This window comes from Diabrotica virgifera, chromosome 9, assembly GCF_917563875.1.
Source record: "Diabrotica virgifera virgifera chromosome 9, PGI_DIABVI_V3a".
Classification (NCBI taxonomy): Eukaryota; Metazoa; Arthropoda; class Insecta; order Coleoptera; family Chrysomelidae; genus Diabrotica; species Diabrotica virgifera.
Window position 1 is genome coordinate 194,960,877 of NC_065451.1, and position 26,193 is coordinate 194,987,069.

At 33.4% G+C, this 26,193-nt stretch overlaps 3 protein-coding genes across 3 annotated transcripts in view; 1 reads left to right on the forward strand and 2 right to left on the reverse strand.

The window, feature by feature from the left end:
* LOC126891994 (glucose dehydrogenase [FAD, quinone]-like) overlaps positions 1-5,213 on the reverse strand; it is a 51,634-nt gene extending 46,421 nt beyond the window's left edge. Inside the window, exons 1-2 of the mRNA XM_050661372.1 lie at positions 5,118-5,213; positions 788-882 (exon numbers count right to left, since the gene is read on the reverse strand). Coding sequence (XP_050517329.1) covers positions 788-882; positions 5,118-5,119 — 97 coding nt within the window. The 5' untranslated portion in view covers positions 5,120-5,213. The remainder of the gene's footprint in view (positions 1-787; positions 883-5,117) is intronic.
* The window catches only part of LOC114339236 (protein NDRG3), a 658,690-nt gene that overhangs the window by 71,819 nt on the left and 560,678 nt on the right, over positions 1-26,193 (forward strand). The gene's annotated exons all lie outside the window — the stretch shown is intronic.
* LOC126891993 (glucose dehydrogenase [FAD, quinone]-like) overlaps positions 20,949-26,193 on the reverse strand; it is a 69,424-nt gene continuing 64,179 nt past the window's right edge. The window contains exon 9 of the mRNA XM_050661371.1: positions 20,949-21,457. Coding sequence (XP_050517328.1) covers positions 21,165-21,457 — 293 coding nt within the window. The 3' untranslated portion in view covers positions 20,949-21,164. The remainder of the gene's footprint in view (positions 21,458-26,193) is intronic.

Sequence of the window (26,193 nt, forward strand, 5' to 3'; positions counted from 1 at the left end):
CTGTATTCTCCGATTATAGTGACAAGTTGTTGAAGATCTGCTATGTTGTCACAAATTAAGACAGCATCATCAGCATATCGTTTGTTGTTGATCAATACTCCATTCACTTTGATTCCAATCTCTGCATCTTCCAAAAACTCTTGAAATATGGCTTCCGAATAAATGTTAAATAAAAGAGGCGAAAGCACACATCCCTGCCGAACACCCCTTCTTATATGTATGGGTTTGGGTATTTTGGGTATAGAATTGTCTATCTTTAATTATGCTGCCTGATACCAGTACAAGTTTTCAATGCATCTTATGTCTTTTTGGTCTATATCAAGCTTCTTGAGGATCTGCATTAACTTGTGATGTTGGACACGAACAAAAGCCTTCTCGTAATCTAAAAAGCACAGGAATACGTCCTTCCTCTGATCGTAATAATTTTGGACCAACACCTGTGTTGCTACTATTGCTTCTCTTGTCCCTAAACCTTGCCTAAACCCAAATGGTTTACGGTTGCCTTGTAACGTACGATGCTAATGATTTCTCGATTTCCAAGAGAATCATTAAGATTCAGCTCAACAGGGTGCTATAGTTCGAGGTGTGAAATTACATAAACAAGGAAATATTCCATAAAACAGGTAGATCCCTTGTTTATGGAATTTCACACCTCGAATAATAGCGTACGACTAAGGTGAATATTAATGAGCCTCTTAGAAATATGGTAAGACTATAGGTATCTTAACTTCATTTATTATACTTGGTCTTCGAGTAATTATGTATAAAAATTCTAAAGTACACGTACCTTCATTAGAATTATAATTGAGAGATGTTAGGAATATCGATTTTACTATAATAACGTTAATCGCACATAATATTCCAAGTAAAACTTTTTGAAACCTAAAACAAAAATTTGGTTGATTGTATTAGTATTAAAGATAGAATTGTTACAAGGCTTAAAGTGTATTTTGCTCAATATATCATTCTTGAGAGATATTTCTTTAGGTACCTTGAGGTATATTTTTTGAGGTATCTTGAGAGATATTTGGTTCTTTCGCATGATGTGTTTTTCTGGCGTGGTATGTGTTTACATGCGTATAACATAAAAGCTGTTTGTATTGTTGTTGGATTCTATTGTAGGTCCACCAATACAAATTATTGACAATAAAGTCAACTTTCAAACTAGAAAATTTACTTCCATTTGTGAAAGTTATAGATGAGGCTGCAGAGAACACGGACATCAATGCATTGATCTATAAATTATTGGGATTCGGGAAACTGTTCAAATTTTCAAATATTGTAATAAGTTTACAAAATTCAAGTAATATGAAAGACACAATACTCGGGGACGAAAAGACATATAATGTAATCTAGAATTCAAGTGATCAGGACCTCGATTTTTGACCCTTCGCGTCGTTATTAAACGTATTCGCTTCGTATACTAAACAGATACGAAGCGAATACGTTCGATAACGAAGCGAAGAATCAAAAATCGAGGTCCAGGACCATATACTTAAAAAAAAAGAATGTGTGTGTACTTTGTACGCACGTAAGAAGTTATACTTCTATTATATGATTATATAATTATAAACGAAATTAATATACTTTTTATTTATATTTTATTTAAATATAAAACTAATTTATACTTACTACTTCTCAAATATTTTTATTAAAACAGTGCCAAAAATTAAAATAATAAAAGAATAAAACACACACAAACACATTAAAAATGTCGCAAATGATTTCTGAACATTAATTGTCGGAAAATTTTTTAACTAAATACGTATTTTCTGAAAATAAAATTATATAATTAATATACTTACAATCATAAAATGTATAAAAAAAATACAAAAATAAAAGTTTCTATTGGGATTTGAACCAACTTACCAGCGCGGCTGGTATTGGCGTTGTATTGGGGTTCACTCGCATTTTACGCTTCGCCACGGAGACAGTGTGTCATTATGTGCGAAGATCGACTAACTAAACGGATTAAACTTTTGACATTTTTGCATTATGTAAATCAAATTATTTTGATTTTGAATTGAAATGATTTAGAATTGAAAAAATACAACAAAACATAGAGTAAGAAAACAATATATTAGGTGAATATTGATAGAAATTTTGATGGTAATCATATTATGTAAATAAAAGTATTACATACTATGTATTTTGGTAGGTTCAAATGATAGTTCAAATGATATTACATACTATGTATTTTGGTAGGTACCTATGATACATTTACAATTATTACGTACCTGTTGCTTTAAAAACTATTTAAAAATCACTACAATTATAAACTTTTTTGTTTCGCCATATTGGATAATTTTTGCCATGTCATTTGAACATCCAATCATAACAAAGTTGTAATGCGACTGCGCCGGGATCAAAGGTTTTAATCGTATTAAAATTCACCCTCTATCGCGCGTAAATAAGTATAACTTCAAAAAGACCTAGAAAATATTCAATCAGACTATGAAAACGATAAAAATTTAAGAAAAAGAAAGAGATATCTGTGACATTACTAATGTTTCACATAGATCTTTAATCTTATCTTATTCTTATTAACTGTTATTAAAGTGATAGGCGCAAACTTTCGGCTCCAATAATATTTAATTATATTCATCTTTCTTTTCAAATCCTGAAAAAACTAATAAATATTTTTGAAAATTTTTAACGTAGATTGAAAGATTACTTTATTACCGAAGGTCGAAAGTCTTAGAATAAACAAATAGTTTCTTTTGAATAAAATAATTTAAATTAAAAATTACACTATATTTTCTCTTTTTTTTTATCCCTGTTACTTATGGTAGGGGAGCAAAGTATGATAAATTTGCAGTCACTCGAGCGTTATGGGGACCTATTGAGTTTTGAAGAGTAGGTCCTAAAACCAAAAAAATTTAAGTAAAATTTTCCATTTTAGTGGGCGCTTTCCATTTTTTAATTTAATTTTCCATTTCCAACAATCGTTTTTTCCGATTATAGCGCCAACTATCCATCATTCGAAAAAATGTCTCGAATAAAAGTTGCTTATTTTTACGTAAAGAATCCAAATCTGCAATAAAAATTTGGGGGTCCCATTTAAGATTTTAAAGTAGCCGCCCACCCCGCCTCCGTGGGAGGTCGTGTTTGGTATCATTCGATAGATTTAAAAAAAAATTTGAAAATGTATTTTGCAGTTTTTCGATCTAATGTTTATTTTGCGAAATATCGCGGAGTTTGTATTTAAAATTTTAAATTTAAAGCAAAAAGCGTTTCTTAAAAATATTTTTTTCATATTTTTTGTATGGATACTGGAATCAACTTGAACTGTAACTATACATAGAAATTATAATCTGTCCATCTTGCGTCTCATAGCGCGCCATTAAAATAACATCTTGGCCAAAAATAAATTTACGAACATTTTCATTAGCTCAAATGTTCCTTTTGAGTTTTCTATCATTATTGTTAATTAAAGTATAAATGTTTGTAGTTCAAATTTGCTTTAAACCCTTATAAACAAATTATTGTACAATTTTTTTAAGAAAATTATAATTTTAAACTGGTATAACTTTAAAACAAATGAAGATCAAGTAATTTAACAAACTTTGTTTGGAAGCCTATTAATTAAGCTTCAAAATGAAACCTTCTAAGGTTCATTTGCTTGCGTGGCAGCCGAGTTACGATCGATAAAGCTTCGAAAAATACTTATTTCGCAATTTTCAATTTGCATTGTGCGCTAATTTTACAATATCTTAATAGGTCTGGATCCCGCGTATGAAAAAAAAGTTGATTAATAGCAAGCTAAAAATTTGTTAATAGCTTAAGGGTGTCTAGTCGGACAAACTTTGATATATGGGAACACTGGAACAGGGGAAGTTTTAATTGGGGAACAGGTTAAAAATTTGGAACGGTCAGAACCACGAAAACGGCACATGTATTTTGTCCGACAGAACAGACTTAAACTCTCCGAACAGAGATTAAACTCTCATGCAAAAATCAGACTGCTATTTATCACCACATGGGCGTTTTAATGAGTGGAACATGTAGAATATGTCAAATGACAGGAATTATGACAGGTGATAAATAGCAGTCTGATTTTTGCATGAGAGTTTAATCTCTGTTCGGAGAGTTTAAGTCTGTTCTGTCGGACAAAATAAATGTGCCGTTTTCGTGGTCTGACCGTTCCAAATTTTTAACCTGTTCCGCAATTAAAACTGCCCCTGTTACAGTGTTCCCATATATTAAAGTTTATCCGACTAGACACCCTTAAGCTATTAACAAATTTTCAGCTTGCTATTAATCAACTTTTTTTTCATGCGCGGGATCCAGACCTATAAGTTCTAATTGTTGGATTTAAATTTAGTAAACGTTTTTTTTTCTTTGTTTTTTATTAAGGAACAAATTTTATTTGAAACATTTTTTTATCTCTTTTAGTGTATGAGCTAGAGCCTTATAAACAATTTAAAACAATTAAATTGTTTATAACAATTTTCTGACCACTCGGATCGAAATCCACCGTCGAAATTCGTAATCAGCAGCCAAAAATTCATAAGAAACCGTTGAGTTTTTCCATCAGAATTGAAAAGGACACGGTGACCTCTATTTGGCGCCTAGACTAAAAACGAATTCTAATGTTAATTGTAGCACAAAACGTCTCTACCGGTGGTTTTTCTAAGACTACGATAAAAACACGAATTTTTTGAATTCGAGTTTTGGTTAAAGTTTTGTTTTGTATCGTATTGAAATTTGACACGAATAAACGCCGATATATAAACGAATATATGAGCGTTCAAAATTTTAAACTTTATTGTTTATTTATGAAGCATAACAAGCAAACGATTAACGTAAAAAGTGAAATTATCTATAGTTCATATCATTAGCTACAATCCGTAAAAGTTTCAAGTTTCATCATTGTAAAAAACAATAAGCATTTTCCAGTAAAATCGTTTTTTTTTATTTAAACAATTAATAAACATAAATTTTTTTTATCGACTATTGTTGTATTGTTACCGCGGATGCATATGTCTGCAAATTTTAATTCATTTGCATTGAACAAAGTCAGTCAAATTAACGTCTAAAGATCTGATGCAAACTATTGAAGTATTTTGAAGAAAAGCGTTTAAAAATGTATTCTATTTTCAAAATTGTTTACTTACATTTCCAATAAATTAATATCAAAAGGCACTAACTATCCGCAAAAAAAATAATATCAAATGGCACTATCTGCACAAAAAATATAAGGTAAAGTGCCGAGGTGTACAGACGCTACTATATTGATAGCCAAATAAAATACAGGTTGGAAGGAAGCCTCTCAGTAGCGTCCCTTGAAAGAATGGGCCAAACTTTGTTCATATTATTGTAAGAAAAAAACGAGTGAGACCAAGAAACACGAATCTTATATTAAGAATACATCATTTGTTAGACCTTAAATATATGTACAAAAATAAGTACAGAGCATAAAGTGAAATGAAAAAATTGCCAGTAGTTTTCACTGAATAAGAAATTATATAAAATATCCGGATTATCTTCTTTTTAAAAAATATAATCACTTGCTTTGTCGGTATATTTATATAGATTCGGGTTAGAACGTCCTTCGACGTTGTCCGATGCCCAATTGCCATTGCGTCCTATCATTACAATCGTCCTCTGTCAATCCTCGTTCGCTCATTGATCTTCGAACTCCTTCCATCCACGATTTCTTTGGTCTTCCTCGTTTCCTGTGTTCCGGTGGTATCCATTTTGCTACTTTCTTTGGTAGTCTTTCTTCTGGCATTCTTTGAACATGCCCATGCCATATAAGCTGTTTTCTATCTATGCAGTCGGTCACAGTTTCTTTTAGACCCATTTCTTCCTTAACTGTGTTGTTTCGAACCCTATCAAGTTTCGTTTTTCTAGCTGCTCTTCTTAGTGCATCCATTTCTGTGGCTTCTATTTTCCTTATTTGATGTTCTTTCAGACGCCAAGTTTCAGATCCGTACAGAAGTGTGCATTTATCATTGTGTGATATATTCTCAATTTCCTTTGTTTTCCTATTTCAGTACCCCATAAAATTCCATTCAGAGATTTAATTAATTGTCTAGCTTTATTTATTCTACTATTTATCTCTGCATCATCCGTTGTTTCTTTCTTAAAATTTATTCCCAGGTATTTAGAGTGTTCACATCGTTTTATTGTTTTATTGTTTTCCAGTTTCAGGTCAGTAGATTCCTCTCCTACGCAGAGGCACACCGTCTTTTCCATGTTCATTATCAAACCCCATTTTTCAAATTCCTCATTCAATTTTCGTGTCATGTACTCGAGATCCTCTTTGTCATTTGCACATATTACCTGATCATCGGCAAATTGGAGGGTATACAATCAAGTATCATCGTCCACCTGTATGCCCATTCATTTTCATTTCGATTTCCACTGGTGGAGAGCTTTACCAATGTAGATTTTAAAAAGTGTCGGTGATATGCAGCACCCCTGTCGTAGGCCTTTATTGACTCTGAATGGTTCCGATATTCTGTTGCCTAATTTTATCTGGGCTTCCATGTTGTTGTATATATTCTGAACAGCCTATATGAGTGTATGATTGATTGAAGTTTCCTGGAGTACCTGCCATAGTTTCGAGATGGGTATGTTATCATATGCTTTTTCTAAATCTATGAATGTAAGGTGTGTTGATCTATTCCGTGCTAGTTTCTTCTCTATAATTTGTTTCAAGCAGAACACGTTGTCTGTACAAGATCTACCAGCTCGAAACCCGCTCTGCTCCTCTTCCTCTTGGTATTTGTATTCATCTTCGATCATATCTCTGATTATTCTTCCATAGATCCTACTTACCGTACTTGTTACTGATAGCCTCGGTAGTTATTGCAGTCTAATTTGTTACCTTTTTTATATATCGATGTTATGAAAGCTGTTTTCCATTCTTCTGGGATGCTTTCTCCATTGACGTACTTTGTGAATATGTATGCAAGAGATCTAAACAATTTCTGCGTTCCGTTTTTATGTTCTGCTGATATTCCGTCGGGGTCGGGAGATATTCCATTTTTAAGCTGTTTTACTGCTTTAGTCACTACTGCTACATCAATTAGTACTTGATCGCCTTCTATATTTATTTCATTTTGAGCTTGATCTTTGTATTCTGTTCTTTCTTCGGTAAGTAGATTCTTATAATGGTCTATCCATTTTTTTGTTGGTATTATATTATATTAGCTGTATTGGGTTGTAGGATTTTTTATCGACTTTTACATTGTTAATGAATTTCCATGCTTCACTGCATTGTCTACCTCCGATATAAGTATCTATTTCTTTGCACTTTTTATCCCATATTTCTCTTTTTCCTTGCATGATCTTTCGCCTTGTGTCTTTTTTCTTTTCTTTGTATTTTCTTAGGTCTTCATCTTGTTTTGTGTTTAGCCATTTTAGATATAGCTCCTTCTTTTCTCTAACCAGTTCTTCAATCTCAGAGTTCCACCAATATTTATTGCTTCTGGTTTGTCGGTATATACCAGCCTCATATAAGAAGCCTTTTACATTCACGCAGGACATACATGACAGTATTTTCCTCAATTTGGCATTTCCTGTATCATAGTTCATTCGCCCTACCTATGATGTCTTCTTCTTCTTTAAGTGCCATCTCTGCGACGGAGGTCGGCAATCACCATAGCTATTCGGACTCTAGAGACGGCTGCTCTGAAAAGTTCATTTTTGCGCAGCCACGATATTGTGCGTCTCCACATGCTTCTTTTTCCTTGAATATTTCCCTGCATAATCAATTGGAGCAAGTTGAATTTCTTTCCGCGTGTAATATGTCCTTGGTATTCTGATTTTCTTGTTTTGATGGTATTTAAGATTTCCATTTCTTTATCCATCTTTCTCTGAACCTCTTTGTTTGTGACGTGTTCTGTTTACGATATTTTCAGAACCTATGATGTAGATTTTGGCAATGTCCAGTCACCACTAGATTAGACGAGAACCTATTGTCAAGGTTGCTAATAATTTTAATTGCGGCCACAAAGTAGTCCAATTTTCTTCTTTTTATGGTATTGAGAACATCACATCTCGAATCCTTAATTATTTACAGGTTTCTTCTCCTTAAAAAGTACATGATTCAATGCCATATAATAAAATGTTAAGAAACAACAACCTAACAATTTTTCATTCATTTGACAGGCGAAATATTTGTATAATTTTATTCTCTCCACTATGTGTCCATCTCTCCTGATATCAGTTAGATTGTTAGCTACATTTTTGTTTTTGCTATCCATTTTGGATAGCAAATCCATCCGCTATCCATTCGGGTTTCTTGGTATTTTCTTTCAAACCCATTTGTACATTGTGGCCTGTAAAGGCGGAAATACATATCCGCGCCGCGAACTCCGCGCGGTGTGAGCGCCGCGCGTTTGAGGCGCGGTTATTGTTCGTTAAAATTTTTCATTTTGACGACCCAGAGGAAACATGCGAACGTTTAGTAATTGTAGATAATCATGTCTCTGTCCTGTACTTCTACTACATCTTATTTTGTTATTACATATTCTGAAACTATTTTCTTGTGTCATCTTATGCAATTTACTATTTTATGTGGAATAAGCCACAGTTTGCGAACATTTCGGGAACTACCTTTTCGCTTCCCGGCGACACAAATATAATGGTAGGGGATCCCAAGCGGGGATTTTTGCAGTTACTCGAGCGCGTCAGATTATCATATGGGGAGAAACGTTGTACCCTGCAGATGTAGCTCCACCATCTATTGGTTCTTAACACAGGGGGGTTCGTTCAGGGGGGCCCGAAAAAAAAATCTATCCTTAAAAATACTCGAAATTGTCAGATTAAGATTAGGTAAGTTAAGTACATGCAAAAGAGTCTATATTTCAAAAATATGACGATTTGAGCGGGGTGTACGAAAATGGGTGAGTCAAAAAGTTTCAGAAAAAAAGCGAATATTTCGCGAAATGAACGTCAGATTGAAAAACTAAAAACTACGTGTTCAATGTTTTCAAAAATCTATCGAAAAATACCAAACATGACCCCCACGGTGAGGGGGGGGGGGGGTAAATTTAAAATTTTAAATACAAATCCCGCGATCTTCCGCAGAATAAACATCATATCGAAAAACTGCAAAATACACTTTATCAATATTTTTAAAAAATCTATCGAATGGTTCCAAACACTACCCCACAGAGGTGAGGTGGGGGGCTTACTTTAAAATCTTAAGTGGTAGCCCCCATTTCTTATTGCAGATTTGGATCGTTTGTATAAAAATAAACAACTTTTATTCGAAACAATTTTTATAATTATGGATAGATGGCGCTGTAATCGGAAAAAAGATTGTAGGAAATGGAAAATTAAATTAAAAAATGGGAAGTCCCCACTAAAATGGAAAATTTTACTTAACTTTTTTTGGTTTTAGGACCTAATAATCACAGCCCAATAGGTCCCCAAAGCGCTCGAGTGACTGCACATTTAGCATACTTTGCTCCCCTACCATAATATATCTGCTTGTTCCTACAACCAGAAACAAAATTAGAGAACTATAGGTTCTTCCACGTTGTGCGTTACCTTTTTTGTTTTCCGGTGACACAATTGTAATGTATCTGCTTGTTTCAACTCCGTTGCTTCACCAGAAGCAAAGTTAGAAAACTATAGGCTCTTCCAAGTTGTGCGTTACCTTTTTGGCTTTCCGGTGACCCAATTATAATATATCTGCTTGTTCCAACTCCGTTGCTTCACCAGAAGCAAAGTTAGAAAACTATAGGCTCTTCCAAGTTGTGCGTTACCTTTTTGGCTTTCCGGTGACCCAATTATAATATATCTGCTTGTTCCAACTCCGTTGCTTCACCAGAAGCGAAGTTAGGAAACTATAGGCTCTTCCAAGTTGTGCTTTACCTTTTTCGTTTTCCGGTGACCCAATTATAATATATCTGCTTGTTCCAACTCCGTTGCTTCACCAGAAGCGAAGTTAGAAAACTACTGGGTCTTCCAAGTTGTGCGTTACCTTTTTGGCTTTCCGGTGACCCAATTATAATATATCTGCTTGTTCCAACTCCGTTGCTTCACCAGAAGCGAAGTTAGAAAACTATTGGGTCTTCCAAGTTGTGCGTTACCTCTTTCGTTTTCCGGTGACCCAATTATAATATATCTGCTTGTTCCAACTCCGTTGCTTCACCAGAAGCGAAGTTAGAAAACTATTGGGTCTTCCAAGTTGTGCGTTACCTTTTTGGCTTTCCGGTGACCCAATTATAATATATCTGCTTGTTCCAACTCTGTTGCTTCACCAGAAGCGAAGTTAGAAAACTATTGGGTCTTCCAAGTTGTGCCTTACCTTTTTCGCTTTCCGGTGACACAATTATAATATATCCGCTTGTTTCAACTGCGTTGCTTCACCAGACACGAAGTTAGAAAACTATAGGTTCTCCAAGTCGTGCGTTATACCTATTTCGATTTCCGGTGACACATAATATTTATATATCTGCTTATGAATGTTTTTTTGATATTGATAACTATTTCCGAAGTGAAAGTCGAAAGGTCAAGTAAACTTGATTTCAAACTCGAATTGTGGCTTATGCCCAAATAAAATAGTAAATCTTATTTTTAATACATGTTATTTTTAGTACAACAATGAACTAACATTTTTTAAAAAGGTCCGCATGTACATTTTTTTATTTCAGCTTCTATTTCCGTTCAGATCGGATTTAAGTTGTTTCTTTAAATTAAATGGTTCTTTATTGAGGATCCCACAATAATGATTTTCCACGGTAAACATCAATTTCCTTCCGACAGTTCCGACCATTCCATTACTAACAAATATTCAACTCATGCGCGCCAAAACCAACAAACCACTCGCAAACCCGTCCAAATACGTATTGCGAACCATCAAAGCGTTTGTTGAAAAACCGACAGAATTTAGATCGTGGTGCGCCGTGTGCGTGCCGTTTGTGCGTCAGTTGAAAACATGTACTAATCTGACGAATACGCTGCGCGCGAGCGGCTCGCACACCGAGCAGAGCGCATATGTATCTCCGCCTTTACCGCTGAGAGAAGTACCTATAAATCCTCTTTACAAGCAAAACTGCATCATCGGAAAATAATCTTAAGTTGTCGATCAGTACTCCTTTGCCAAGTATACCTTCTGTTTTGTCTTCCGCAGCTTCTCCGAAAACCTTTACTGTATATAAATGAAAAAAAAAGCAGATCTAGCACACGTCCCTGTCGAAATACTCACATAATAGGAACATTTCCGGATGTCTGACCTTTAACTCTAATACTATCTGTCTAATTCCAGTACAAACTATCTTTATCCAAGTGTGCCGTCCACCCGAACCTAAGTGTCAAATTCTTTCTTGTAGTCAACAAAAAGGCACGTACATAAACAGCTGGACATCTCTGTATGGAAATCTGGATAACGCATCTCTTCTACCGAAACCACTCTTAAAGCCACATAGATTTGTCAATGTTTTCTTTACATCTGTCTCAAGGACAATAAAAGAGAGGTAATAGAGAGGCTCTTTAGAAATGTCAAAAGACTGGTCACATTGTACATATGTGAATTGTGTACCGGGTGTCCCAATAAGAATGGCTCTCGGCCATATATCAGGAACCGTGTATAGTACAGCTTTGAGAAAAAAATATTTATAGCAAAAGTTGCCTCGGGAAAAGCCTGGAAATTATTTTCATAATTGTAGGTCCACCGCTAGAGGGCGTAATTGAATATCAAAAATTGAAAAATCTTAATTTTACAAAATTTACCTAATGAAAGCGCACTGGAAATCCAATCATCCTATTCTTCATAAAATTCTGCGCATATTTGATTTCACAAGTTTAAGTCTACCTTTGCAAATAAGAGGTGGGGGTGAGTGGGAACCTTGTTATGAAAAATTGCTGTAAGTCCGGTTCTACTAAATCGAATTTTGCATACTCGGTCTTGTTGAAAACAGCTCTTTTTCGTCAATGTAAGTGTCTTATTTTAGAAATAGCCTAATGAGTAATATGCAAGGTAGGAGGCGTTATTTAATTATTTTCAGATATCTAGTTTTCTTTGGAAAATATTAAATACAAGTATACATTTTTAATCACGTATTACAAAATTAGACCAAATTATCTACATAATACCGAAAATCGGATGTCGATACATTTTTTTTATCTCGAGATATCTTAAGAAATGTGTAAATTCTAAACATAACTGTTACTGTCACCTGTAAATGAGGTTAAGGAAAAGTAGTGTGCTATGGAAAAAACAAATAAACATTTTCCAGATGTAAACGTAAATAATTAATTAAAACAAAAATAAGACAAACAACACTATAAAATATAACAAAGAAATAAAAGCAACTACTTACTTAGGTCTTACAGTCTTAGTAACTGCCTAAATGATCAAATTGTTGCCCATCATTTTTGATGCAAGCATTTACTCTTTCAAAAGTAGATTGAATAGCAACAGATTTAACTGTTTTAGACTTTTATTTATGGGGACGGATTAAAGACCTTGTTTTTGCCGCTAGGCGCATTACGCGAGAAAATATGATCTAGAATCTAGATAATACGAAACGCCATTCAAAGCATTGCGAAAACAGAAATTAAGACTGCTGTTCAATCTACTCTTGAAAGAGTAAATGTTTTCATTGAAAATGATAAGCAACAATTAGAACATTTAGGCCGTCACCAAGTAAGTAATTTCTTCTATTTCTTTGTTATATTTTATAGTGTTGTTTGTCTTATTGTTATTTGAATTAAATAATTATATTTGGAAAATGTTTCTTTGTTTTTTTTTCATAGAACACTACTTTTCTTTAACTTCGTTTACCGGTGACAGTTCCAGTTATCTTTAAAATTTACACGTTTCTTAAGATATCTCGAGATAGAGAAAAGGTATCGACACGCGGTTTTCGGTATTATGTTGCTAATTTAGTCTAATTTTTTTGTACTACAAGAATAAAAATGCATACTTGTATTTAATATTCTCCAAAGAAAAATAGGTTTCCGAAAATAATTAAATAACGCCTACTAGCTGGCACATTACTTATTAGGCTATTTCGAAAATAAGACTCTTACATTGACGAAAAAGAGCTGTTTTCAATAAGACCAAGTATGCAAAATTCGATTTAGCAAAACCGGACTTACAGCCATCTTTTCATAAGAAGGTTCCCACTCACTCCCACCTCTTATTTGCAAAGGTAGACTTAAATTTGTGAAATCAAATAGGCGCAGAATATTAAGAAGAATACGATGATTGGATTTCTAGTGCCCTTTCATTAATTAAATTTTGTAAAATTTTGATTTTTAATTTTTGATATTCAATTACGCCCTCTAGCGGTGGACCTACAATTATGTAAATAATTTCCAGGCTTTTCCCGAGGCAACTTTTGTTATAAATATTTTTTCTCAAAGCTGTACTATCGGCGGTTCCTGAGATATGGCCGAGAGCCATTCTTATTGGGACACCCGGTACATTGAACAACGATTCAAAAAATAATTTGTTAATATGGGAAGAAATAACTGAAAAGAAAATTCTGGACCTGTGTCCAGTATCTATATACCAGCGAATACGGTGACTTGGCCATGTGAATGCACCACACGAGTGATCTGAAGATCGCATTAAGAATAGAAATAAGGAGACCGAGAACTAGAGGATGATCCAGAACATAACAGCTGACAGTGTAGATAGTGAAGAGAGTGAAGAACAGTACAGATAAATAAATTTAAAATTAAAAAAAATCTTATTGTGATACGCCACTGAAGAAGCGTACAAAAGGGGTTCAATGAGATCTACCTTTATTAAGATCAATGTTTTGCACCTCCATTGAAGACCGGTTTCAAGGTTATGTGCGTGTTTATGTAAAGGCACTGAACTTGGACTAAAGACAAGGCAAAAACCTCGGCTTCGCTGGAACCAATATTCTCATTGATTGTTGTTTTACATAATCACATAATTTGTCGGATGCTTGGATTAAGGTTGGAAATATCGTCCAAGCAAAAATGGCTCAAAATGTAATTAAACAATTTTTAGGCCAATTTTTAAAAAATAGCTTATTCGGACTGCATAATAGTCGAGGAAATGAAGCTGAAAAAATGGCAAAACCTCGCAATTTTTTCGTCCAGTATCGATTTGTACAAAAATTTGGGATTAGGCTCATTACACCCTCTAGTTCATTTTCTATATTGAGCCGTTGTACGCTTTTGGTTTTGTAAAGGTGAAAACTACCCCTAGTTGTAAAAAATTATAAAATAACATTTTAAACTTTAATATTGTCAACATTTGGTTCTTATTAGTTACATAATGAATGTTTTATGCTTTAAGATATATTATCATAATATTTCAACCCTTAAAACCACCCTTGTTGGAGCTATATATAAAAAATGTACTTATCCTAAAAGAATAATTTCGGCTTGCATCGATGTACATAAAAATTTGGGATTAGGATCATCTCACCCTGTACTTCATATTCTATATCATGCTTAAGGAAGTTGATTATTTTTAGGGGTGTAAACAACCCCTTATTGTCAAAAATTTAATAAAAATATTGTATAATTTAATATGGGTAAAATTGGTTTTGATTAGTTAAATAATGATTGTTTTATACTTTAGCTTTAGGATATAATATCATAATATTTCAACCCTTAAAAACCACCCTTAATAACATTACAGTTTTTATAAGTAGATATTTTAATAGGTCTATACAGAAAAAAAGTAGAATTAAGGAATTACAAAAACATTTATTTACACAAAAATACGAATTTACAAATATGTACAAATACAAATACAAATAGTTTTTTAGTCATCCTCCAGTATACGAACCGGTTCTGTGGTATTATACATACATTGAAAATTTTCCATAAGCGGACTATCCGAATTTTTCGATAAAAAAAATTCGTTTTATAAACATAGCTCCTTCATTTTTGGCGGTGAAAATTTTTTTCAAAAATGACTTTGTAGTATTTTTGAAGAGTTATAAAACTGTGCACACTAAATTCCGTAAGATCCCTCAGTTTTAAATAAGGGTGGGTTTAAAGGGCTCGAATAAGGGGGTGTTTGCTCGTAAATAGAGGTTTTAAACAGCTATATCTCGCTAACTCTTCACTGTAATGAAAATCTATGTACAAGGGAATTTTAGATATTAAAGAAGCTACAATTTGGTAATCTATCATTTTTTTCGTATCTCCAGTATTTTCGGAGATATTTTGAAGTAAAAGGTGAAAAATGGGAAATTCCAAAAAATTAATGTTTCTTTAAACTCACAACTTTTCTAAAATTAGACCTTTTAAATGGGTCAAGCTTCTTGAGTGTATTATTAATACAAATATAAAAGGAATTACAGAAAGGCGAAGACCAATTTTTAATTAGTTAGGGGATTGTTTTCACTGATTTTTTCATAGAGAAAAGCAGGTACCGACCTTGTTTTCATCATAAGTCGCATACTTTTCAGACTAGAAACTTTTTATTATTTTTTTTAAAGGCCTAACTGTATAATTGAAAAAAGATTATTTAAGTTTTCCTCGAAAAATGCAAAGGTTTTCCGTTATTTTACTTTGAATATTTCAAATTATGCATTTGACGAAAAAAGCTAACTTTTAACATGCCGTATCTCGGTTTGTGTTGGTCTTAGCGATATTACAGAAAAATAATTTGGTTTGTGTTACTAATAGATACAATTTTGATATCTACAGTTATTTTGATTAAATGCATATTTTTCGAGGTATTCTCAAAAAACCCTCTAAAAAAAGTCGATTTTTTCGTCGAAAAACTGATACATTCAAGCGCGAATAACTCGAAAAATATTAGTTTTACGAAGAAAATGTAAAAAACATTTTTTTCTTATAATCACTTTTTACATCGATTTACATAGTTGAAATGTAATAAAAAATTCCCGCCCCCGAGATGGGGTGGCAACCACCCCCAAGGTTTTAGCGTACAGCGGCATGATATAGAAAATGATCCTTGGACTATTCCCTACCTTCTGTGAAAATTTCAAGTAAATCCATGCTGGACGAAAAAATTGCGAGCCAAAATGCTTCGTTTCCTCGACTATAAGACCGATATTTTATTCCAATATCGGTCTTATGAATATCCTCTTCGTTTGATGAAGCCTTAAATTCGTCAAGGATCATTATTGTTCAAGGTCCATGAGTGCAATAATAAAGAATTCCCTTTTTTTATTGAAGTTGTTCCTGCCATAAAATGTATCTGTTTAGGGTGAGATGTAATTAAAAGACATACGGGGGTAAAGGAATCTTATTTCTACACATTTATTTTGAATTAGTACCTAACATTAACAGTAATTATTAAAATTTTATAGGTATAATAAATTTCATCTTGTCGTTACATAATTTTTACATTATTTGAAGAATTTTCTTACATAGTTTTCGTGGATAACTCTAGAACTATATTTTTTTCGTTTTTTTTTCGATGGATTTTGAAATTTTTTGATTTTCATTATTAATTTTATTAAAGGCAGTAATTCTTCTTCTTCATCTACGGCACTACAGCCAAATTGAGAGCCTTGGCCTCCTTTATTTTTTGCCTCCACCCTTGCTTGTATGTAGCTGCTCTTCTACATACACGGACTCCTAAAAGGGTTTGTGCGTCGTTGTTTACTGTGTCTGCCTAGCGCTTTCTTGGCTTTCCAACCAGTCTCTTTCCCTGCATTCTAGCATTCAGTGCTATTTTTGGTAGCCTATCCTCTCCCATCCTTATCACATGTCCGGCCCATTGCAATCTTTGTATTCTAATGAAGTCTGACAGGGGTGTTTCCTTATAAAGTTGATAAAGCTCGTTGTTGTATCGACTTCTGAAGATTCCGTTTTCCCTCACAGCTCCTAATATTCTCATCAGTACTTTCCTTTCGAATGTGTCGAGTTTGTTTTTGGATGTTTCTTTCAGGACCCAGGCTTCACTGCCATAGCATGTTATTGGCCGAATTAAGGTTTTATAGATTAAGGGTAGTAAATAGGCTTTTGATAGTTGATACACAAACTAAAACTAAATATTTCAGTTCAAATCAAATAGAATATTATACTTATTATGTAAATCAAATAGAGTACTGCCTCTACGTATCTTATAGTAGAGAGATGCTATCAATGAGCTTAAAAATAAATGGCAATTAGCGCAGACTTGATTATTCATTTAACTTTTCCTTGATGTGCCTATCCGTGATGTATATTAGCCATCATCATGGCAATCTTTATCTTGTCTGCAGCAGCGTGGAACAGCTGCACAGATATTGGGTTGAACCAGGTGCTGAGGTTCTTTAACAAGGATGGATTTCTTCTTCCTGGATCTTGCTTTCCAAAACTATATCAAATATAAGCATTATAGCTTTCTTCGGTTCTTCTGTTCTAGATTCTTGTGAGAAAACCTCATTTGTAGCATGATCAGTCCACGAACGCATAAGTATTCTCCGATATAGCCAAATTTCAAATGTTTCCAATCTTCTGCACATATCTTTGTTCGTGGTCCATGATTCAATTCCATAAAATAGGACAGAGAAGGCGTAGCATCACACCATCCATATATTTATAAGACAAACAGTGGCTCTTGATGAAAGACTTTATCCGGTTGAAGGTGGATTTGGCCTTTCTAGCATTTATTGTGCTGCTGAGGTAGTTATAGAGTGTCACTCTTGCTACTGGGGTTCGGTTGATGTAAAGTTCCCCTTCTATTATCTTTTTCTTGCTAATTATCATGAGCTTTGTCTTCTTTATGTTTATATTGACTGTAAGACGTGATTTTGTTCCTAAAGACTTGTAGGTCTACTTTTCTTAACCAGACATACATATGCGTCGCATTTTGATGTCTTTGCATCTCTGGAACAGAGACCAGAGAACAGACTTATACTTAGAACAAAGCCTCTCGTATCAACAGCATTTATGAACCCGAATTGGTCGGGGGAATTTTGACTTTCACACAGTTTGTAAATTCTCTTATATAGACAAGCCTAAAACGGCGGGTTCGTTGGGAAAAATATTCCCATGAGATTTTTTTGCATAATTACATTCGTGAGACATCCCAGAATAAGCTTCAAGAAGTCGCTCACGTGAAAAGTGGGCCAAATTTTTTTTAACATTTTTTTTAATCAAATTGCAAAAATCAATATTTTTGGACGGGACAATTTTTTTGTAGGTTGTTTTGGACAATCTGGATAAAAAATTATAATTTTTCTCTAAAGTTGATAGTTTTCGAGTTATAAGCAATTTAAGATTAAAAAAAAAACGAAAGATGGCGATTTTGAAGGCTTAATAACTCGGTTAAAAGTTATTATTATGAAAGTCAGAAAGTGACTAAATCAAAGTTTAATGCCCCCCCTACAAGATCCCGAAGAAATTTTGTCATTATTTTATTACTAAGCTGTTATTTTTAAGTAATAATATTGAGCGCCATGCACGTGGTAGCCGGCCATAAATGCTGAGTGCGAGAGAGATGCCACTCCGGCAGTCCAATTGTGCATCTTACTTGCACTCAGCATTTAGGGCCGGCTACCACGTGCATGGCGCTCAATATTATTACTTAAAAATAACAGCTTAGTAATAAAATAATGACAAAAATTTCTCCGGGATCTTGTAGAGGGGGCATTAAACTTTGATCTAGTCACTTTCTGACTTTTATAATAATAACTTTTAACCGAGTTATTAAGCCTTGAAAATCGCCATTTTTCGTTTTTTTCAATTTTAAATTGCTTATAACTCGAAAACAATCAACTTTAGAGAAAAATTATAAGAAACCTTTTTTATCCAGAATGGTCCAAAAAACTTTAAAAAAAATTCCGGGCCAAAAACAGCAATTTTTGCAATTTTATTAAAAAAAAATTTTTAAAAAAATTTGGTCCACTTTTCACGTGGGCGACTTCTTGAACCTTATTCTGGGATGTTTCACGAATGAAATTATGCAAAAAAAATCTCATGGGAATATTTTCCCCAACGAACCCGCCGTTTTCGCCTTGTCATATTTAGGAACAATTTTAAGGTATGACTTATGAGACTTATCATACGGTATTTTTTTGGACACTTGGTTTTTTTTGGAAGAGCAATAAACTTAGACTTCAGCCATTCTGTTGGTGTTTCTCTAGATTGTATATGTTGTTGAGTATATTTTTGATTATTGCTATTTATTCGTGGTCCATTAATTTCAGTTGTTTTGCTTGTATATTATCGGGACCAGCTCTACCATCCTTAAGCTGGGTCATTGCAGAATAAAATTCCTATTAGAATAAAATTCCTCTTCTGGCTCAAAGGTATAATCTCTTTGGAATTCAAACTGTTTCTATAGGCATGCTTTTTACGTTATTATTTTATTTTATTTGTTCAAAGTGATGTTTTCATCAGAATCAGTTAGATTTCCTTTTTGTCTTCGTCTTAGTCCACCTTTGAGTTCTTTAACTTGCCTATGTATAGGGTTATTCACTATATTTTGACCCCCCTGTAAACTGCTTTGTTTACAGAATTAGAAAAAAATGTAAAATACAAAAGTTATTCGATTTTTAAATTATGATTTTTTGACATAAATATCGAACTAGTGACGTCATTCATTTGGGCGTGATGACGTAATCGATTATTTTTTTAAATAGGAATAGGGGTCGAGTGCTAGCTCATTTGAAAGGTTATTCAATTCCCTATTCAGTAATATAAACATTAACATGACTAATTATACAGGGTGTCCAAAAAAATTTTTTTGAATTAAATTAATTGACACAGAAAGAAGAATGTATGTAATTTATTTAATTTAAAATACATTTTACTGCTGTTAGAAAACAGAAATAAAAGTTTATTGCACAATTGATTTTGCTTATATTCAATGTTCAATCTGCCAAGAGGTAAATGGGTTTCAGCTTGAACATTGAATTTAAGTGAAAAGTAATGTTTATTTGTTCAATAAACATTTATTTCTGTTTTCTGACAGCAGTACAATTTATTTTGAATTATATAAATTACATACATATTCTTCTTTGTGTGTCAATTAATTTAATTACAAAACTTTTTTTTGGACACCCTGTATAATTAATCATTTTAATGTTAATATTACTGAATAGGGAATTGAATAACCTTTCAAATGAGCTAGCACTCGAGCCCTATTCCTATAGTATGACTAGTTTAACTGTAGAGCCTCATTTTCTTCGCATCTTTCTATTCCTTATTTTTCTTTCGCTTCTTTGACTTGCCTTCTTATTATTATATTTATCGTTTTATATCGGTCTGGGTCATTTTTGGCTTTTCCTCTTTCGTCTATTAGGATTTCAACTGTGATCCATGACTTTTTCTGTATTAATTGATCTGCCTTTAAGAGCAAACAGTAGCGATCAACAGGTAGTAACAAACGCGTTCCAAGATTGGCTCTAATTTTGGATATTTTGTCGAGGTATTTGGCACACATATCCGAAATATAATAAAGAATGGCGGTACAGAACCCAATTTCAGAAATATGTTAGTATGTGGAAATTACTCTATAACTAAATAAAATATTGAAAAAAGGAGTCTGTACCGCCATTAAGAAAGACAAAAATATACACTTTCTTCAAATAAACTTTTTATCGCGTGCCTAGATTTTGTGTCACATTGGAACTACTAAAAATCGATTTTTTTATAACAAGAAATCGAACGTCACTGACTTGGCAACATTTCGCGCCTATGTGTAAAAAAATTATTGTTTTTGATAGTATAAACGTCACTGTCATTGTCGAATTACCGACGCACTGTTGCCTCACTTTTGAAAGTTCGCAGAACTTTCGCAATCTTGGACCGCGTTTGTTGCTACCTGTTGATCGCTACTGTGTGCTCTTAAATGTTTTTCGTTTATATTGTGAATTATTTCTGTCTTTGATCGCAGTCACTTCTTCGTCTCAACGTGGTTTGGACCCCCATTAATGTATTAAGGTTTGTCAGGATACAATATCATATGATCGTAGCTGGGCAATATTTTTAATTTGATCGGAATACTATCACCAGTAAAACATGATCCGTCTCATTTAATATACTAAGAAAAATTGTCAAGGCTGACTAAAATAAAACACACAAAATCGTTTAAAATAAATTAAACACTTTTATTGGCGTCAATAAATCCGTTACAAAAATTGACTAATAAAATATTTGCTTTAACTCCATTGGAGCTAAACATTGCGTATCAAAGGTCGACGAGCCTTTATATTTTTTACTACCTATATTTAAAATTACTTTCTTTCTTAAATGGCAAAACTAATTACATCATACTCAGTCGATAAAAATTATCATTAATATCATTTAAAATACTTATTAGTTCTCCATTCCTCTTTAATAAAATCAGATATCCTTTCTCCGACCATATACGATGGTCCTGCAGTATGCGCAGTCAATGGCATCGGTATAATACTTGTATCAGCAACTCGCAGATGCTTTAAACCATGCACCTTTCCTGTGTTATCTACCACTGCTTCTGGATCAGATTTTGGACCCATCTTACATGTAGCTACTTGGTGCCAAAGACTACTTGTTAGAGATCGAAGAGCGCACTCCCAGTATTCGTCGCTGTCGAATGGCATTGTCTCACAACCTAAAAAATAACGTGCTTTTAAATTAAAGGAAAAGACCAACCAACAAGACCAACAATATATTGTTCTGAAGTTATTTTCTTGTGGCATTTTTATAATCAAGTATATTCAAATGGGAAATAAGCCACAATTTTACCTAAAAATGATTTTATTAACGTTTCGACGCCCAAGTCGGGTGTCGTTGTCAAAATACAAAATAATACTAAATAAACAAAAATGTTGTTGCTTAGTAAAAAATTCTTCTAATAATTTATTTAATCTGACTCATTTATATCGGCAATTCATACACGTATTATACATTTTAAAGTAGACGACTTTAAAATGATATTGCCAATATTGATGAGTTGCGTTCCTGGGACGACTTTACTAAAAGATAGTTCATTCGATTACATGAAATCAATCCCAACTCAAGAATATCCGCCACAAAAAATCATAGCATGTGATCTGTCTTTAAAAAGACAACCAAATGCAACGGTGGCACTGAAATTCTCGCGTTAGAGATTCCATAGTAAATCACGAGGGAAAATCAGGAAAAACCTCGTGATACTATTTCCCATTTGAATATACTTGACCAACAATATAGGTCCAACCAGTGGCGGATCCAGAATTTTTGGGAAGGGGATCATGGATCTTGAGGGCGAGTTTATTATTTTCTCTAATGTAAGGTCACTTAGTCTTACCACCCCTAGGATAAGTGGGTTTTAAATTATTTTTTGGATAGGCCTAAAATTTTTTTTGACGGCTCTCGGTTTTGGATCATTGAAATGATATTTATTTTCGTCTGGGGGGGGGGGGGGGGATGACTGAACTGATACCCCCCTTGAATCCGACACTGGGTCCAACTAATATCTTCAGACACTGAAATTATGAAAGAACTGGACATAGAAGCAAAATCATAAAGAATACAGATGAGGACATCATAATGAGGATTGGACAAGATGAAGTAGAAGAAGTACACGATTATACACACACCGGCAAAATTAAATGAACACCTTAAAAATGGTACCTGTTTGATGTCTCGAATTTCCTAAACCAGTTGTCCGATTGGAATGATTTTTTAAGTACGTTATAGCTTTATTATTTAAGAATGTCGTTGTAATAATCTTGTTGCTAGACAGGCAAATGTCATTTTATACCGGCTGTAACAATCATACCGTCTTTTTTTCCTTAAAGTTCAGAACACCCTGTGGAATATTCTAGCATATATAAAATACTGAAATTAAAACTCAATTTTAGGCCTTTTTAACATTTTCTTTTTTGATTTATTTGCTTATGTTGGATAATAAAAAAGTTAGGTACGTTAACAACTAGCAATGTTCTTCATCAATACAGGGTGTTTCTAAATAAGTGCGACAAACTTTAAAAGGTAATTCTACATGAAAAAATAAAGGCCGTTTGCTTTATACAAATAGGTTCGTAAATGTTTCGTTTCCGAGATACGGGATGTTGAATTTTTTCTTACTAACTGACGATTTATTTATTGCTCTAAAACCGGTTGAGATATGCAAATGAAATTTGTTAGGTTTTAAGAGGTAGTTATTGCGCATTTTTTGACATACAATTAATAATTTTATATTCACCATTGGCGTGCATACGGGTATAAATATTTTAGATATATCGTACACACCATGTTGCAGCTAGGCAACTGCGAAATGATCTTTCCACAGTCCGTCATGTTCGAATAAGTATTAATTTGGTTAGAAACAGATTAAGGGAATTTGGAATCAGAGCCAGAATACCTGTTACTGCTCCACTGTTAACGAGGGCACACAATATGGCACGTTTAAAGTAAGTTCGCAAGAAAACATGTTAAGTGGTAATTAACGACAAAACTACTAGGCTAATATTCTTTTTACCAATGAGTCAAGATTTGCACTTTGTCGATCCGACAGACGTATACCAGTTTACAGGGCATCGGTGAGCGATTTGCTCAGTGTAACGTAAGATTAGCCAGAAATTTTGGAGGGGGCTCGATTGTGATATGGGAAGACATCTGCTTTGCAGGTCACACAGAATGAACATCGTTTGGTAAGAGATTCCTGACAGCTGATCGGTATATAAGAGAGCATCCTGAAGGAAATGTCGTGCCCTTTGTCCATTGGAGATAATTTCGTTCTGTAAGACAATGCTCGACCGCACATTGTTAGAATGACAAAGGAATATCTTCAAGAGGTTGGTATTCAAGTTCTCGATTGACCTGCAATCAGCTCAGACCTAAACCCTATTGAGATGATTGGGACCACCTAGAAAGATGCATAAGAGCTCGTGTCGTCGCTCCAAATAACCTTCATAAACTGGAAAATTATTTAACGGAAGAATGGGAAAATTTGAATTTGGAGTACATACGGTCTCGGATAGGAAACCGTCCACAGAAAATGAGGGTCGTCATTAGAACTAGAAGTGCTAATATCAGATACTAAAATGTTCAATTTGACCTTGAAATTCCTTATTTGATAGATTCGTATTTTTAATTTTTGTTGAGTAATTGTTATTTTCATTTTTTGGCCTGTTAGTCTTTCATTTTTCATTTTACTGAAATAAACCACTGTTAAATATTCCTACGTTTCATTCCCTGGAACATCAAAAAAAACTAGGGTATACGAATCAAAACTTCTGTAATTCTAGACTTAATACACTTATGCGATACTTTTTGTGACGATTGTATACAGGGTGTTTGTAAATAAGTATGAAAAACTTCAAGAGATAATTCTACATGAAAAATAATGGCAGGGTATTGAAATTTTTATTTCAAACTGCCAATTTTTTTATTGCTCTAAGACTGGTTGAGATGTGAAAATTACATTTGGTGAGTTTCAAGAGGTAGTTATTGCGCATTTTTTGGCAAACAAATAACAATTTTATATTTATCATTGGCGCGCCTACGGGTAATGGTCTGAATTTTTTAAAGAAAAAAATGGTACGTCACTGAGATATTTCAAATTAAAAATTATTTTTGTATTCCACGTTTAATTTATAAAAAAGAACCTTTCTTGTTTTTTTCCTATGGTGCACCGTTTTTATGCGAAAAAATAAAACATCTTCGAGCGTATTTTTCATTTATTAATACGACATTATCAAGAACTGTCCAATATAATAATACTAAACTAGAACAATAACAGAAAATATTAGTAAAAAGATTTTAACTAGGTGCAAAGCTACAACAAATGTTCAAAATTACCTCCTTTAAAGGTGACAGAATAATTTTATATTTACCATTGGCGCCCGTACAGGTAATGGTCTGAATTTTGTAAAGAAAAAAAAAGTACGCCACTGAGAAACGTCAAATTAAAAATCATTTTTGAATTTCCCGTTCAATTTACGACAAAAAATAATTCCTGTCTTTTTTTCATATGCGGCGCCGTTTCTATACAAAAAATAAAACATCTTAACGCTTACAAATTATTTGAGGTAGATTCCATATGCATAGAAACTTATTTCAAATAATTTGTAAACGTTATAGACTAGGAGCCGCTATAGGTGAAATTTCTTAATCATTTTAGGCACGACGGGACCCTATAAGTTAAATAGTAGAACCTAAAAGAAAACGTTTGAGCACTGTGCCGTCACTTTTCAGTGGCACATGCGTCGACAGCATCAAACTTTCCACTTATGGACGGGATACATAAATTAAAAAATACCCTCCATTATTACCAGAATTTAATTTTTTTCATTTTTTTAAGTTCTATGTGATTAAGACATAAGATTCATCGTAATTTTAACCCACCACCCCCTTCTCCCTGCCCCCACCATCAAAAACTTTATTTTTCGATTTTATTTTTTTTTGTGGGATGCAATCAATTTTAAAATTTCAAAAAATTCACAAGCATAGTTAAGGCTTTTATAAAACACGTCTATTTTTTATAGACCTGTAGGTTGAGTGTACATAACCTCAAAAAAATTTTAATTAATTTTTTTTTTGGAAAAAAGTATAAACTTTTTTTTGGGGACAGCTGCAGATCTAGTTTTTCTTAGTCTTGTGTATTTTATAAAACACTATATTTCTAATTTTTTTCAGATTTTTCTGTAACGGTGGTCACCTTTAAAAATCCAAAAAACTGTTTTTAAGGGGATTTTTGGGGGTTTGAACGTGTTTTTCTGATTTTTAAATATTCTAAAGGACTCACTTACTTCAAGTTACATATAACCTATAAAAACAAAATTGATTTGATATATTATGAAGTCTATAAAATAGGGAAAATCCCCCAAAACCCCCCAAGAAACAGTTTTTCGGATTTTTAAGGGAGCCTTACAGAAAAATCTGAAAAAAATTAAAAATATAGTGTTTGCTAAAACACACAAAATTAAGAAAAAATTAGACCTGTAGCTATTCCTCAAAAAAAGTTATACGCTTTTTTGAAAAAAAATTTTTTTTAAAATTTTTTGAGGTTATGTACACTCTGCCTATGGGTCTATAAAAAATAGGCATGTTTTATAAAATCCTCAGCTATGCTTGTGAATTTTTTGAAATTTTAAAATTGATTGAATTCCACCAAAAAAAAACGAAAAATGAAGTTTTTGATGGTGGGGGTAGGGGGAAGGGGGTTGTGGGTTAAAATAACGCTGAATTTTATGTGTTAATCACATAGAACTTAAAAAAATAAAAAAAAATAATTCTGTTAGTAAGGGAGGGTAACTATTAATTTATTTATCCCGTCCAGAAGTGGAAAGTTTGATGCGCCACTGTCGACGCATGTGCCACTGAAAAGTGACGGCACAGTGTTCAAACGTTTTCTTTTAA